Consider the following 17,596-nt stretch of genomic DNA (forward strand, 5'->3'; position numbering starts at 1 on the left):
AGGCGGCAGGCCCGCTGAGTGGCACCATCGCTTCCTGGCTGCGAACTCTCATGTCCACTTCCTCTCGACAAATTGCTTGAACGGAGCGAATGCCTCATCAAATGCCGCTTGAGTCGCAAAGAAACGCCGGCTTCTGTATAATGACGTCCAACCAATATCCGAAAGGCGGCAGTGCCTGTAGTGCGCCTATCTATTACCTTTGCCCGGGTAGCAGGTATCTTGCTCTCTTTGTTGACACCTAAAAGACAGATACCACTGACGGGGTGATCACTATTGGAAGAGCTTACAGCATTGAAGTATACCACCATAGCCATCACATATCGACGTTTCCGCGATATGCTATCCGCCCAGCAGCCAGCAGACCCACTCAGGAAGGATAGTATGGACGTGGCACCCAACACCGCTCTGCACGCCTCGAAGCAAGCGCCACTTGGCCGGCATGCACCGCTGGCCGGAGGCCGTGATGGATTGAGGGTCGTGGCTCCTAGCAAGACCGTCATGCCTTCTCGAATGGTCATCAAGATGCTCGAGAGGAAGTGCTTGCGACACATCGAGGCCGTCCACCACAGGGACTTTTTCGAAGGCGGAGCTATCTGGACCGACAAGACTGATTCTTGGGAAGCAGAGATGCCCTTCGTTACCGAGGAGCAAATGTCTCTGCACCAATACGTCAAGGCCTGGCAAGTGCTTGCGAGGCAGTACCCGGAATATGGCATTCATTGTACGGGTATGTCGACTTCCATTGAGGGGTCCTCAGCATCCGTTCGCGCCGATCTGGAGGTTACTGGCATGCCATCTGGTGTTGTTCGCCGGAACGTCAGCATTGCCAGTTTTGAGCTTGTGGACGGCAAGTGGCTCGCCACGAAGTTCACAACAGCTCCGTCGTGAGTGATGACATTCCACTTCCGCAAGTCGTATAGCGACGACAGTCTTCTTCTCTCTCAGTGGAGTTATGATAAACGGCCACGAGCCTAGAGGGTCATTCTGCGACTGGGAGCGAGCACTGTTCACATGAGTCCTCGTATAAAGCTGGAGCCTCAAGGAAGGTGGAACTTCAGGAAAGCTCTGAGCTCATCCTTAGACCACTGTTTGCCATGGTATCCGAGCCTTCCAACCAGAAGTACCCTGCGTTGGTACTGTCTTTCCTGCCTGCACAGCTGTGGGCTTGACAGGTGAACAGGCAGCTGGACACGAGTACAGAGTGCCCGGATATTGGACGAACAACGACGACATCCAAGCTGGCTTACGACGACAAGTGCTTAGCATCTCTTATCTTCTTCCCGCGGAGGAAGAAAGAGTCCGTTACCCATGCAGCTTTCCACGTTGTTTGAAGGACCCTTCCTTGGCCGAACGTCATTCCTGCCAAGAAAGGTTCATGAACAAGGCGGCCACAGCCAAGTTGTCCCTCTCGCCGCGGAGCTATTGCGAATCGCAGAGACAACGAATGCTGGTATTGGGCTTGTTCTGGACCCTTCACAGCTATACAGCGATGCTTGTCGGCCTACTTTGTCGTGGTATCTGTCGTCATGCTTGTGGTCAATGTGCTTGGATATGCAGCCCAAGATATGGTTGGCTTGGATGACATCGTGAGGCATTGAGCAATGCCGTACGATGAGGCTGTAGCCAGCCAGGACAGGAGTTGATATATAGGTAACATGCGCGTCCTCGATGACACGACTGTCAAATCCAATATACAATACCTCTCCAGAACACAGAGCACCCATCATACTGCCAAACAAACACAACAAGCACCACAATCAGCATTAGACAACCAGCAGTCAAATCACATCCTGCGAAGCTTCAGGAACCAACACAATTCAACCTGTTCTAACAACATCACCGGACTCAACATCACCAAACTCAACAGACCTACAACACCACCGTCATCAAAATGTGCTTCGGTCGCCGCCCACAACGAGTACAAGGGCCGGTCATCATTGAGAAGCCACGATACTCTTCCTCTTCATCACGATTCGGAGGCGGCTATGGTCGACCAGGATACTGCGCCCCAGCACCGAGAGCAGCATACGGGAGAGGCATGATGGGTCGATCCGCTGGAGGGTTTGGTGGAAGGCGAAGGGTGTACTGCTAGATGATGCTCGGCGAGCGTACACTGTTAGCATATCAGCGTTGCATTGTTTCGGAGTGTCATGATAGCATATTGTATGATCAATAACGTCTACTTTAACGCGATTACAGTAGGCTGAGGCGCTATTGCCATTCTTCGAGAACTTGAGCCACTTTCAAGACCACCGCAACATCAAGGAGACTCATGCCATCGCCGACAAATCGAGTTCCTGAAGGAGAGACTTCCCGTAGGAAAGCTCAACGCAGTCACGACATTAGACTCTGCAGCAGAAGTCGAGTGGTGCAAGCGAATTCGACCTCACCCATTCGTGCGAGAAGTCTTCGTTTTGCTAGCACAACACTTCCACGGCACAGCATGGCCAACGCTCCTGCCCAGGTCGCTTCCGGCAGCTCATATACCTGCTATCTTTCTGTGCTACTACATGTAGGTTCGGCAGATCGAGCGATCCATTACTTTGCATCTGTGCCCTTCCTTCCTGACCTGCCCAATGGCGGGGAGTACCTGCTAGCATTCGAACAGGCCCACAAGGCAGACGGCAGACGGCCTGACCGTTTCTTCTTGACAGCTCCCGAGCCTGGGTCGATTTGGTGCTCAATGAATCCCGCGTTGAATCAGTGCTTGGTCGTCGCTCTCTTTGTGGACGATATCGGCCTGTCCAGAAGCGTACATGTATGTCACGCCGAGGCTGGGTCGTGATGTCGTGTAGCGACTAAAAGAGCTCTAATGCACTCTTGAGCTACTCACATGCAAAGGTTTCTGCCGTCGCGTACCGCTCTTCGAGCTCTGGAGACCTGGACACCCGCGCCACAGCCTGTCTGTACTGCTGCATACCCCACGCTCGCGATCTGGATCTTGGAGAGGAAGGCATTCAGGCACAGGGAAGTAGTAGCGCTCCTGCAGCCTCGCTGGCAGGCTTCTTTCTTTGATCTGATTCCTTCTTCTTCTTCCTCAACATTACAACACACGCCTAACAAGTAGCACACTTCATATATGCCCACACACCACAATGACGCTCAATAACCGCGAAGTCAACGGCGAGGTCAACGGCACGCAAGACCCTCTCTCCAAAACATCTGCCTACGACCTCAGCATCAACAATTTACAAGACCTGGTCTCTTTCGTGGACACGCCAGCCGGACTCTGCGTCGTCTCCAAGATTTCAGCACCGGCAGGAGCTCACTTCTCCTACATCACCAGCCATGCACCACAGCCATCTCCTACGTGGAAGACCATCCAGACCTCAGCAACCACTCACACCGACCCAAGAAGTGCCCTCCTCTACATGAACCATAGCTGCGAGCCATCTCTGGAAGTCAACGTCTTCTCTCCAGACGCCAATGGCAAATACCCCAAGCAACCACCGACCGGGAGTCGCAATGGCGAGGTCCTGAATATCAGTGAGCTCGGCTTGGCAGGCGAGGTCACTGTTTCTGGTAGCCGAGGTATTGAGCCCGGCGACGCTTTGACCTTCTTCTACCCAAGCACAGAGTGGAACTTTGACCGTGCATTCGATTGCCTCTGTGGAGCGCCAAAGGATGTCTGCCTTGGACAGGTGAAGGGCGCCAGTGCTATCGAGCGTCAGAAGCTTGACAAGTGGTTCTTCAATGATCACATCCTCAAGCTTGCCGCAAAGAGGGATGGGTTGGCCTAGGGGACCGGGTTGGGGTAGCAAGCTGTGGAGGTTTAACACGAAGGTCGTATCAGTGGCAAGATGGCACAGCGTGAGCGGTGAAGGTGGATGATACCCTTTCAACAGGTCTGTGTGCGGGTTTATACGTTCTTTACTACTCTTAGGCTACCTAAATGAATGGAAGTGCCCAGAGCGATAGTGCCGCCAGTGTTCGTGTGCGTTGAAGCAGTGACAAGCCTCTTGCAGGAAAAGAGCATGCTGTGCTTAAGCACTAGCAGCAACAGCCCTCTTCACATCCAAGCGGTGGAATCCGCCCTGCTCTGCCACAACCTTCTGCAGCTCAACCATCCTCTTCTGGTCCCCAGTCGGATCAGCCTGGTCACCCTCGCCAGTCCATTCAAGGAACTCATTGGTGTAGTTCGGCTCAAAACTAGCGTCAAGCACACCCAGCCTCTTCCCATACTTGGTAACCTTCTCCCAGTCCCTCTGCACATTCCTCAAATCCTTCGAAAAGTACGCAAAACTCCTCTCAAAGATCTTACGGTTGAGCTCGCTCCCCATCACAGGCTTGACGTCAACATACTCCGCCCAGGCAGCTTCTGGGTCAGAGAGGACAAAGTCCGTAGCGCGTTTGACGGCGCGCATGAAGGACTTTACCTTCTCCGGGTTTGCCTCGATGAAGGCATCATTACCGATGTAAAGAATACTGCAAAAGCAGCAACATCCCAGCTCAGCCAGCTCGTCGATCCTAAGCATCTGGACATCGTCTTTTGAACGTCCAACGGAAGTGAGCCACTCGGCGAGTTCGACCATCTGGACGTTCTCCAGACCAATACCCGCATCGATTTCGCCCTTGATGATGGCCTTGGAGACGTTCATCCCACAACGCACGGCCTCATAGTCAGTTGGCTGCATCCCGTAGTGGGAGGTCAACTCGTCGATTTGGATTTTGCCGAATTCGCCCACGTAGCCGATTTTCTTGCCCTTAAGGGTGCGGAAGTCGGTAGTGATGCCGCTGTCTTTCAGGTAGACGACGCCGGTGAAGGGCTCGTCTAGCAAAGAGCCAATGGAGGTGATGGGGAAGTTGCGGGCTTTGGCCGCGAGGGTGTGGATCATGGCTTTGAAGCCTAGGTCGACTTTTTGGGTGCCGATGATTTCGGTCACGTCCTGGTGAAGGTTAGTATGTGTGGGTAATGGATAAGCATAGCTGTGAGGCGTACGCTGGGGTCGTTGGGTTCCATGATGGCGACCTTGATGCCCTCATCTTTGAAGAAGCCCTTGGCTTGGGTTAGGTAAAGCGGTGCGTGGTATGGCGTGGCGTGCCTTCCACTAGTCAGCAAATATCTCTGTACTAATATGATCAACGACGATACCAGTTCGTCAAGAACGTAATCTTATCGGTCGACATATTTGATGCTGCTAAAGTCAATATACCAAATCCCCCATTGTGGGAAGGTAAGAGGAAGGCATAGTCCCATCGCACGCGTTATCGTGACTCTGGTAAGAACGGTATGATCTCAGATCAAATGTTTACTTCTGCTACCAGTAAAGGTAGCAAAGGCACGACAGATGAACACCCGTCATGCAAAAGGTTTGAACTTTTGTGCTTGTGTACGGTACCTTGATCATTGTCACTCAGGCCAGAGCATGTCGCCTGCCGATGAGGCTTCCTTCATCGTTTGCCATACCGATGATGAACTGCTTGTCCTTGTGGTTGGTGGATTGAGATGTGTTCGCTGAGTTGATGGTGTGAGAAAGTTGGCGAGGGAAGGACAGTGTTGAGCAGTCTGCTGAGATACTTGGTACGAGAGACTTCACTCAGCAGGTGGGGTAGGTCAAGGTGAAGGCTGTTGAGCTGATGCAATGGGCTCCACACGAGGTCATTACAGTGACGGCAGGAATTAACTCCCACTTGGTTTTTTCGACTTCCGCAACATCGCGCCCTGCGGACTTGTGTTTCTCGCGTAGATTTCGAACGTCTGTTCGTCTACCTTGTGTCTTCGCTCGATATTTGTAGGTTGCTCGTTGTCGTAAGTTGTCGCAAGTCGTTGTAAGCTATCGTAACCTCGATATATATATATATCGTGTTTCTTGCTTATCCCGAAGGATCTAGTTCTAGAAACATAAGCAATAGCTTATTGGACCCTAAGTAAGTTGTGCCTAAGTATTACTAACTATCCTAAAAGGCTAGATATCGAGCTTCGAGATGAAGTAAAATTTAGCTATCGTGCTATTAGCTATCAAGCAATATTTAGCTGAGAAATTACTTAGCAAACGTTATTTCATATTTCTGAAATTTTCAGATCTATTAAACAGGTACGGATTGATAGTAGCGGAGTGGAGTAAGAGATCAATCTTTAACTAACTAATAGCACGAGTATATAGCAATATATTAGGAACTAATATATTAATTATACTAGATATCTATCTAAGCTAAAGGGGAGAGAAGGTATCTCCCTATAAGCTAAGTCATCGTAGATGCCTTAGGCTACTAGATCACTTCCTAATTATTAACTCCCTTTAAGATGCTATATCTTAACACTCCTACTTATCTCGTATAGGAGGTTATAGTCTACTTACTTCCTATTAATAGTACTTAGACCTTTTTATAATAGGTTAAGCTAGCTTATAAACCTCTAGAAGTATAGACTAGTCTTTAGTTTTATAAACCTATCTATAACTATCTTAGAGGTTAGGGTATACTTAATAGTAATAAGCCTCCTCTACTAGGTAATATTAATATACTTCGACTTATTATAAAGATATATATCTTTTACTAGGGTAAGGGTAGCTTAATTATTACCTCTTAGTTAGACTAGTTGTTAAATAGGTATAGTATATATATACGGAAGTTAGGACACGTAATAGGAAAGGAGGAAGGACTAATATAGTATATAAAGGTATAACTATAGTAGAACAGTATTTAGTACTAAAGGTGTCTCTACTATCGGTATAGAGACTACGTCTCTTATACCTATATAGAGGGATATTACTCTAGTCCTAGTTCTGTTTTACTACGACTTATCGGTTTTACCTATATCTTATCCTACGACGGTAGTTCCTCCGATAGTCTCGTACTAACTAGCTAAGCGACTTTAGGTCCTCTAAGTTACTCCTACTATTCGTACGGTGTCTCGGTAGTATTACCGTACTATTGTCTCGACTAGCTTAGTATATACTAAGTTAGTCTTAGTACCGTACGACATACCTACTAACCTATATTCGTAATACTCCTACTTAGGCTATAAGGTAAGGAACGATTGTTTCTACTATACTAGCTATAGCTATCGTACGAAGGTCTAGAACTAGGGACCGGCTAGCGGTTTAGTTAAGCTATCTACTACTATCTCCTTAGTATAGTAGTACTCTACTTTGATCTTCCTCTACTACTAGAGGTGCCTAATATAGTTATAGGTAACATTAATATACTTAGATCTTTCGTAGATATAGGCGTCCTTAACTAAGGTTAGAGCCGCCTAGTTATCCTCTATAAGACGTACTAGTCTTAGTTCGTCGACGGTACTTTTATCGGCTAGGACTATTAGTTAAAAAGAGTAGTCTCCTACTAGACCCGGGTAGTTTATCTCTCGGAGGATAGCCGCTAGGGACTAGGATTATTTTGCGGCGGCGTTTATCGCTATAAACTCTACCTCTATAGTAGAGGTTACTATAGACTTTTACTTCTTACTTATCTAGGATATAGGCGTACCGTATACTAGCTAGATATGTCCTAGAATTAAGACCCTATCTACTCGATCTATCGCGTAGTCGGAGTCTTAGTATCCGGTTAGGGTACCGCTACTACGTCTAAATATTAACCCTAGGTCGAGGAACGACCTTAGGTATCTCGAGACCTTCTTTAGTACTTTTGTATACCGCTTTATTAGATCCGCGACATATATACTAGTTCTCCCGAGTAGGAAGGCTAGGTCCGGTCTCGTTATAGTTATTAGCTATATCTAGGTCCTATTGTCGCTCTAGTAGTTATCCTTACTATATCTCTTGTCGTTCGGGGCTATAGGACGGAGATTATTATAATTATCTATTAGCGAGAGTATTAGGCTTGCCTTTCCTTTTGCTATGTCTATTTTAGTAAGGGCCTTACGGATATAATAGCCCTAGTCTAGTTTTAGGGTACCGTTACGCCTATTACGAGTAATCTTTAGTCCTAGTAGTTTTCTCCGGTTCTCCGAGATCCTTAATCTTAAAGTATTACGCGAACTACTTCTTAAACTATTAGATATCGGCTAACCTTAGTACTATAATAGGTATATCGTCTATATAGATAAGTAGTATAACGTGCTTTACTACCGAGCGGGCTATACTACCGAGCGGGCTACTTTTACTAAGAACTATACTACTTCTACTTTAATTACGACGGTATCTTAATACGACGATATCCTATAGAATCGTTACTAGGAGGACAATTCCTCTTCAGATCCTTTACTATCTAGCAAGTCTACTTAATAGGTACGTACGTTATACCCCGACTCGCTATATCGCTTATAGCGTCGTAGCCTTAGTACTAGCCGAACACTATCTAGCGACTCTCTACTCACTTATTGCCCCCTAGTATTCTCTAGAGGTATTAATTGCGACGCCTTATCGAAGGTTAGAGACCCTCTAGACTAAATGTACTTACGCTTTCGTGCTTTCCGCTATATAAGAGCCTCGTTAGACTTACGTAGCTTACTAATCTCGCTTCGTATAAGAGCTATCTAATACGCTATCTCTCTACTCCCTCTCTATTGCCCTATTACACGACCTTCCTCTTTCTACTACGCCTTTCTGAACCCGTAACGACGCTCTAAGACGTAATAACACCTATTATAAACCCTGTCTCGTCGAAGTTATAGGTGTCCTAGTTAAGGATGCTATACTTCTCCTTTATATTACGTATAAGTAAGAACTACTTCTCGATAACGTCTAGATCTTCTATTAGGGCTCGCTAACGATCGTATCTACGTGTTATACGAACCTTTAGCTCACGATGCCGCCTAATAAACCTGTCTGTCTAATTAAGACTAGCGGGCTTAAGACCCTTCTCTTATAGTAATAAATCGGCTATTACTCGTATACTAGCCTTTAATAGCGGGAAACCTCTAAGATCTAGCTCGAGTATGTACTTAAGTATTACCCTCTCTTCTAGCTCTATAAGCTTCTTCGAATTAGGCTCGTAGTCACCCCGAGGAGGTCGTCTATTCAATCGATACCCTAGTATAGTTCGAGACGCGTCGTATACCTTTATAGCAAGTCGATTCGTGATAGTCGCGTCGCGTTTCGTAGCCTAGACAGCTAAGGTCAGTTTGGCCTCGTTTGAAGACAATATACGCTATAATAGTAGTTATATAGCTATATCTATAGAAGTGGTATAGTTCTTAGTAAAAGTAGCCCGCTCGGTAGTATAGCCCGCTCGGTAGTAAAGTACGTTAATGTCTCTCTTAGTATAAGTTAGGAGACATAGGTCTACCTCGGACTAGTAGAATCCTATTTTAACTAACGTAGTAATATAGAGCTTGTTCTAGTCTCTAGCTACCTACTTTAGGCCGTAGAGACTCCGGAGTACCTTAAGGACCGTATTTAGTAGGGGTTCGACTCCTAGTAGGGGTTCTATATAGATGTCTTCGGCTAGGTAGCTTTAGGTAAACGTATTATTAACGTTAACCTAGTATATCTCGAGATCCCGCTCGTAAACTACTACTATAAAGACCCTTAGGGTATTATAGCGTACTATAGGTATAAATATCTCCTCGAAGTTAACGCCGAATTTCTATAAAAATCCTCTTACTATAAGTCTTGCCTTAAACTTTTCGATTACTCCGCTAATAAGTCTCTTTACGTCGAAGACCTACTTAGAGGTAACTATATTCGCCCCCCTTAGAGCGATAGCCGTTTCCTAGGTATTATTACTTAATAACGAGAGTAGCTCGGTATTAATAGCGTCCTTCTATAAGTAGCCCTATTTAGGATCCCCTACCGTAGCCTTATATATCTTCGGAATATGTACTTCTTATTAGTAGGTAATACCGGGTCCAAATGTAGTAAAGGCGTATTCTTAGACTTCGTCGAATAGTTCCTCTACCGTAGCTATAAATATACGTTCGTCGGTATTAGTAAGTCTATTATTTACCTATAGTAGTTAGTAGAATAAAGCTATTATAGCTTTATAGTACTTAGCCTTATAGTCCTAGTCCTAGCCGTAGTTATCGTTAGGATCCCTAGTCCTTTTCCTTCGGACGATTAGTTCCGGTAGCTCCGGGGTTTCCTCGATCTTCTTATAGTCCGCGATATTATCTAGTCTACCGGGAAGTTAGACATCGAGCGGTCTTAAGACAGTTAGTCCTTTGTCCTTAGCCGTAGCGGGTTCGGTCTCTACGTAGGGAGTAGGGATTAGCTAGGTCGATTCTTCTATAGAGGACTCGGCTACTTTAGTAGTATAAAGTTAGGGTATTTTATACCCTATCTCGCTTACGTTACTCTCGTCGGGCCTAGGTATTATACTACCCGAGGATCGTAAGATTACTATCGGGGTATCCGCTAGTCGCTAAACTAGTAGTAGTCGCGAGACCGCCGGTAGTCGACCGACTAGCCTTCGTTCGGGTACCTTACTAGATTAGTTCGTAAAGGAGACACCTAAATCTAGATCTCCCCCCTTCTCGTTTTCGAACTAATCTACTTAGCTATACTACCTAATAGCTCGTATATCTAGCTCCTAGAACAACTATTCCTTAGTCGATTAACCGTATCTAACGAAAATAGCTTCCTTACCCTAGTTTATTAACTTATCCTATCGTAGCCCTTTTAGATAAAATTTCGGTTCTACGTAAACTACTACCCTATATTCCTATACTCTTAGGTAATCCACCGTCGGTACTTTGCTAGTAAATACTTCTTCCGGCGAAAGTTAGATACCGTTAAGTAACGGTCCGTTTAGTAGTAGGTTACGTATAACCGCCTATACCTCTAGCGCTTTAGGCTAGAATTCTACCGGTATCCCCGATTCCTCGAGTATTACGCGGATCGCGTTCTCCGATACCTAGATTAACCTTTCTACTACTCCGTTTTATATAGAGTTATAAGTATCCGTCGTATCGTATTAAACCCCCGATTCTTTCTCCTATTCTTTTAGAACTATTAGTAGCTTAGGTACATTATTACTCCGTACTACTCTTACGTAGTATTTGGATACTTTCTCTATAGTTAGCCGCTATTATCGTAGTACTTACGGTACGTCGGATTTGTTCTTAAGCGGGATTACCTACTTCTTTCTTAAGAAGTTATCTACAATCTCTAGCTAGTATTTAAAACCTAACCTAGATGTCGTATTTTTAAAGGGTCCGTAGATATTAATAGATATAAGCGTAAGTCTTTTGTTCTTTCGTTCTACGATAGCGCCTTTAAACTTCCGTATATCCGCGATAGAGTATACCTTATAGTTATACTCGTCCGGGATAGGAATCGGGTCCTTCTTATTACTTACCCTATAGACGTTCCGGAGTAATCCTTTACCTAGGTATACGAATCTTCTATACTAAAGCTCCTACTAATCCTCGGTAGTTACCGCGGCTAGAGCTTCCTCGTATAATATCTCCGGGGGCCTATTATCTACCTAGTTTAGGGAGTCGGATATCGAAGATACTACCGGTACCCCCCCTCGTAGTACTGTTTATACGATAGGCTTTCCGCTCTTATACTTAAGTATAAAGTTTAGAGGTTCGACATCGAATTACTTACTAAACTACCTCTATAAAACTAGATTAACTCCGAGATTAGGAATAAACAAGACTTTCTCTAGCGTAATTTGTTTCCCCGTTAGTCCTCCTATAGTTACTATTCCTTTATAGAATATATCTAGGTACCCCCTACCGACTTTAATTACTTTCCTTCTCGCTAGTTTCCTAAGCGATCTAAATAGAGACTTATTATTACGGGTAGCCCGCGACCCCCTACTATAGCTACGTCGGCCCGGCTGAACCGCGGACCTTCCGTATCGGGTTAGCGCGGCTTAGCTTTACTTTATAACTTTGCCGCGCCTCGCGCTCCTCTTTCGTAGCTTCGTAGAACAATAACTATCTCGTTCGGACCCTATAATACGCGCGCCCTTATAGTTTGTTCTACTACCCTACCTAGATCGCGGATCTAGGTAAGGGACGCGTAATAATAGGAATAGACAGAACCGTAGAACTCGAGAACGCGTAGAGTCGTATTAGAATATAGAACACGGTAAGGCGTATAGCGCGTAGATGCCTAGAGAACGTAACGTAGCGACATTATTAGTAGGTAGTTGCGCGCTCGTAGACAGTTAGGATATAGGTACCGTTACGCCTCCCCCGAATCTAGACAACATGACTTTATAAATAGCGAACGGCGGTATACTACCGCTACCTAAGCCTATAGGCAAAAGCAAGTAGCGTATATCTCTTTTCCCCGACCTCTCCTCTTTCCCTTAGAGTTAGACATAGGACGACAACCGGCGGGTTATAGTAGACACCGGTATCGCGCTATAATAAGAGATTAATAAAGCTTACTAGAAGGCCTTCGAGCGAGAAGAAGGTAGTAAGATTGACTTTATAGAACTGTTCGAGTTTAAGCTCGAAGAGAACCTAGGCGGCGACCTAGACGAGGTGTATCTATTACTCGACGAGGTAGAACATATTCTCGTATCCGAATACTAGAATGTCACCCTAGACAACCTTACGACCCTTATATCCTTATACCCGAAGACTACCTACGACTTCGTACTATAAGTAGTTAATACGGCGATTACTAAGGGTAGACAACTCGATATAATAGAGCGAGCTAACGACCTCTAGAACACCTAGTACACTACGCTATACACCGAATACGACCGCATCTATAAGATACTACGAAGTGAAGAGCTTGTTATATAGAAAATGGTAGTAGATCTTAAGAGTAAGAAGGATTACGACCTAGCTAAGTTATAAGAGCTAGAGAAGAAATATAAGGAAGCTAACAACCTATATAAGCAGTTTAGCGAGATCTATAAGAAGGAGAAGAAGAAGGTATAAGATGCTAAGGTGAAGAACTGGGCCCTATAACAAGAAGTCGATAACCTAAAGGCTCGGCTTAAGGTAGGAGATACTATATAGAACGGAGGTAGGGGCCGCTTAGGCCGCCGACCCTCTCGTTTCCGCCTACGCGAGACCTTACTCGAGTAGCTATTACGTAGGTATCGCGAAGCTACTAGTAGAGGTAGCGGTGGCGGTAGTAGTAATAACGATAGAGACGATAATAACCGTAGTAATAATAGCCGAGGACGTGATAACGACCGTCCGCGACCAGGACCTAATAATAGTTATAAGTCGAGAATACGTAACACCCGTACCTAGATACTACTAGGTGACCTTCTAGAACGTCTCTTTACTATTGACCGCACCCTTACTCGCGGTATAGAGATCGGTAAGGGTGTGCCTAACTCTAAGTACTTCAAGAACGATAATGACCCTAATTTCGATAGCTAGTATAGTAGTGTTCTCCTAAAGCTAACTATAGCAACCTTCCGTACTAAGGTAGATAGTCTACGCTTCGTATATAGGTAGACGTAAGGTGATCCTTAGCGAAGTATTAAGCCGAGGATCCCTATGCCTAGACAGCAGTCCTTTAACGAGTATAAGACTAGAGAAGAGTTGTTAGATTAGATAATACGCTAATAGAGTATACGTAATAAAGGAACTAAGGCTATAGTTAACATTACTACCTATAAGTAAGAACAAGGCGAAACCTTTATAGCCTTCTATATACGCTACTCGAAGTTACGCGCCTAGATGTTATAGACCGATAAGACCGAGCTTATACTATTCCGTAACCGACTAAACCGTAAGTACTTTATTAAGACCTTCGGCGACCGCGAAGTCGACCGCCGCCTAGATAGTATATAAGACGTTATCGAGGAGTATACCGTACTAGACGAGAGCTTCTACGAGACAGATCGACTATACCCGTAGAAGGAGCGCCCCCGTAGTAATAGTAACTCGAACGGTAATAGCGGCTAGAATAACTAGAACAACGGTAACGTAGTTACTAGTACCGCTACCGGTATAGTAGGTGCCTTAGTATAGCGCCTACTACAGTACGCTAGTACTAAGAAGAAGGAGGATCTGCCGACATATCTATAGAACCTGCCTACGCTTAACCGTAAGTAGCGCGAAGACCTTAAGAAGTAGGGTAAGTACTACCGCTACCGTATAGGTTCTTATATATCGACTAACCCTAAATACCTAATATATAGGTACGATAGCGACTATCGCCTACCGCGTCTACGTAATACTACGCCGAATCCGAACGCGAACCTTAGTTCCCTAGCCGCCGATCCGTAGTAGGGAAATAGTACGACCGCTACCTAAGCGTAGTAGATAGCGGTCACTTAAACTTCCTAGGACAGAAAGAGTATAAGATTAAGAGACACGGAATATAAGAGACGGTAATAGACTATAGTAAGGAGCTTAAGATATCGGTATACGTACTAGATAAACAATAGCTAGCTATATACCCTTATATATTATTACCCGTAATAATATAATATAGAAAGGCTCGAGGCCTTATAGATTCTACTTCTACCTCTCTCTTTCTTAACTAGAAATTCATACGCAAATACACAATACCCCTGATCCCTTTAACGCAAAGCCGACGACTAATACTAGGAGATAGAACGGCTACTATACGGTAGATTATATACGCGGCCCTTATAGACGTAGTTATTAGCGATTATTACGAGCAAATGTTATACTACGTTACCGACCTCGAATATAACATCGTCTTTAGCCTACCGTAGCTTATAGCGTATAACCTAAACATCTTCTAGGAGATAGGCGAGGTGGCATTTAGATCGGATTACTGCTTTAGTCACTATCTATAGAATAAGACATCGATAATAGTACAATCCCTAAACTATCGCGAGAAGAAGAAGTAGGTACTAGTACGGTACGGACTAGAGCCCTTTACTAGAGAAGTAGCGAGCTTTATAGTAGGAGGGGCGGAGCTGAACGTCTTATTATATAACCTAGAAGATATAGACGATGAAGAAGTAGACTACTAGGGCGTTTCTTAACGCGCGTAGGGAATGTACGCGTACCGGCCTAGGGCTAAGTACTTCTACATCATGCCTACTAGGCGTAAGAGCGACGACGGAGAGCTTAAGCTAAGTGTAATAGCTACTAATAATCTAGACCAATTCTTAAACAAGTACTTCAATTATAACCCGAAGGAGAAGTTGCCGCCGATATACTACGATATTACGGACGCTTTCTTAGCTAAGGATTATAAAGGACTCCTACCTTACCGACTAGGCGTAGATCATAAGATTCATATTAAGCCTAATAGTCTATAAGAGCCACTATACCGCAAACCCTACGGCCTAGCTAAGAAGGAGAACGAGGTAGTTAAAAAATAGCTAGACGAGCAAATATCTAAAGGGAAGGTATAGAAAGTAGGGCAAAAGACGAGCTAGTCTCCTATACTAGTACTAGTGGTACGTAAGCCTAGAGGTAGGCTACGTGTTTATATCGACTATAGAGGATTGAATACGATCACTATTAAGAACCGGTATCCGATTCCTATAATATAAGAGACGCTTAACCGTATATACGGCAAGAAGTACTTTACGAAGCTAGACATTATAGCAGCCTTTAATAAGTTACGGATAGCTAAAGGGCACGAGTAGTTAACGGCGTTTACGACACGATACGGCATCTACGAGTGTCTAGTGCTACCATTCCGCTTATATAACGGACTAGTATCGTTCTAATTATACATTAATAAGGTCTTATAAGAACACCTAGACGACTTTGTGTCGGCCTACCTAGATAACGTACTTATCTTTAGTAACACCTTAGAGGAACATATTGAATACGTACGGAAGGTTCTTACTAAGCTACGCGATATAGGACTTATAGTAGACATCGATAAAAGCGAATTCTACCAATAGAAGGTGAGGTATCTTAGACTAATTATAACCCCTAATAGCATCGAGATAGACCCCGAGAAACTCGAATATATTCAGACATAGGAAGCTCCTAAGAACCTAAAGGATGTCTAGGCCTTCCTTAGATTTACCAACTTCTATAGGCGTTTTATCGAAGCATTTTTGCGTATAGCTACTCCTCTTATAAACCTGACTAAGTCGGACGGACTAAGCAATTATAAGAACAGAAGGATTTAATAGTCACTAGATTGCTAACGAGCCTTTGACAATTTAAAAGCTACGTTTAGCAAAGCCGGTATGCTCGTACATTATGTACTAGGTAGTGAAACAGTAGTAGAGACAGATTCTTTAGATTTTATAAACGCCGGCGTACTTTCGTAGTATAACGAGAAGGGTGTACTATATCCTATAGCCTTCTACTCGAAGAAGTTAAGTCTATAGGAGTGCAATTATGAAATCTATAATAAGGAACTGTTAGCTATTATTAAGGCTTTTAAGGAATAGAGACCCGAGCTCGCCTACGAAGCAGATAATAAGGACTTATAGCTAGTTAAGATTTATACCGACTATAAGAACCTAGAATACTTTATAAAGACAAAGTAGCTAAATCGGCGACAAGCGCGTTAGGCTAAGTTCTTATTATAGTTCAACTTTAAGATAATATACCGTCTAGGACTTTAAGGTATAAAGCTAGACAGCCTAACGAGACGTAGCTAGGACCTTCCGTAGGGGGTGAACGACCCTCGGAACTAGCATTAGTATTAGACATTACTGCCTCCTAAGCGATTCCTTAAGATCGCCTTACTATAGGCAATAGTAGAAGATACGCCGGAAGAAGAGGAACTAGTATAGCTAGACCCTAAAGCTGAAGAGTTTATGCCTATAGAACGAGGTACGCCTACTAAATAACCGGCGACGCGTAAAAGTCAACGGGAAGCCGAACTCGAGTATCGAATGTCGACGGCGTACGTAACCGATAACGAGCTTAAGACCGCGATTAAGGACCTATAGAAAGACTGCACTCCTACACTACTATAGAGAGCGAAGATTTACCTAGTATACTATAAAGTGGATAGCGACCTACTATATATTCGAAATCGCCTCCTGTCTGAAAAAGGTGCTTGGAGCATACAAGTCAACTCCAACAAGGGTGGTCGAAATGGAGTCTGGCTCCCCACCAGCCAAGCTCTACCTTCAAGGGTTGAGATACCAGTATGCAGGAAAGACGTCTGCATACCCAGCCCAGCTAGTAATCCAGAAGGCAGTCAACAAAATCAGGAGCCAGTGCACAAGAAGGCACAGACAAGCAAGACCCAATCCAGCCCCACAGAAGCAGCAGGACCTGCAGAAGTTCAAAGAGCTAACAGAACAGCTGCACCTAGCCCAGCAGGAACAGGACAGAAGGGCTCAAGGGAGAGGATCAGCAGCCAGCCAAGGGAAGAGGCAACAGTCTCTAGCTGAAAGGATGGCAGGACTCCTCTGGAAGACTGAATGGACAAGAACCCCACAGAGGCCAGGAACCCCAAAGGCACTCCAACAGTTTGGTAGCCACAACTACCTACTGTACTCAGACCTAACCAGGTCAGAAGCAAGCATAGCAATACAAATCCGCTCTGAACACATCGGAGTCAGGGCATACCTGCATCAGAGAAAAGTCCCAGGTATCGAAGACAAGAGTTGCCCATGCGGCTACCTGTCCCAGAATGTCGAACATAGACTTCTGGTTTGCAAAGAATGGAGTACAGGGAGAGGTGAATGGAGGGCAAGGGCAAGGAACAGAAACTTCCAAGCCATGATTAGCAATAAGGGAGACCTCCAGAGAATTACAAGGTGGATCATCCACCAAGGATTTTTGGAGCAGTTCTCTCTTACTAGGGAAACAGAGAGATGGATTGAGGAGAGAAAGAAGGAGGAGGAGAGCAGGAAGAGGGGGACA

The 17,596-nt window shown here is 45.0% G+C and overlaps 3 protein-coding genes across 3 annotated transcripts; 2 read left to right on the plus strand and 1 right to left on the minus strand.

Moving 5' to 3' along the window:
• Positions 1-336: 336 nt before the first annotated feature.
• CLAFUR5_04381 (uncharacterized protein) lies at positions 337-888 on the plus strand (the record flags this gene model as incomplete). Its single annotated transcript, XM_047903529.1, has 1 exon — positions 337-888. One exon carries the CDS (start codon positions 337-339, stop codon positions 886-888), a length of 552 nt encoding a protein of 183 aa, XP_047760872.1.
• A 2,207-nt stretch (positions 889-3,095) lies between these two features.
• On the plus strand, positions 3,096-3,740 carry CLAFUR5_04382 (uncharacterized protein; the record flags this gene model as incomplete). Its single annotated transcript, XM_047903530.1, has 1 exon — positions 3,096-3,740. One exon carries the CDS (start codon positions 3,096-3,098, stop codon positions 3,738-3,740), a length of 645 nt encoding a protein of 214 aa, XP_047760875.1.
• A 243-nt stretch (positions 3,741-3,983) lies between these two features.
• CLAFUR5_04383 (4-amino-5-hydroxymethyl-2-methylpyrimidine phosphate synthase) lies at positions 3,984-5,127 on the minus strand (the record flags this gene model as incomplete). The annotated part of the gene is made up of 3 exons (XM_047903531.1): positions 3,984-4,886; positions 4,940-5,042; positions 5,093-5,127. The coding sequence occupies 3 exons, from the start codon at positions 5,125-5,127 to the stop codon at positions 3,984-3,986; spliced, it is 1,041 nt and encodes a 346-aa protein (XP_047760874.1).
• Between the last annotated feature and the right edge of the window lie 12,469 nt (positions 5,128-17,596).

The sequence above is a fragment of the Fulvia fulva genome, chromosome 4 (assembly GCF_020509005.1).
Source record: "Fulvia fulva chromosome 4, complete sequence".
Lineage (NCBI taxonomy): Eukaryota > Fungi > Ascomycota > Dothideomycetes > Mycosphaerellales > Mycosphaerellaceae > Fulvia > Fulvia fulva.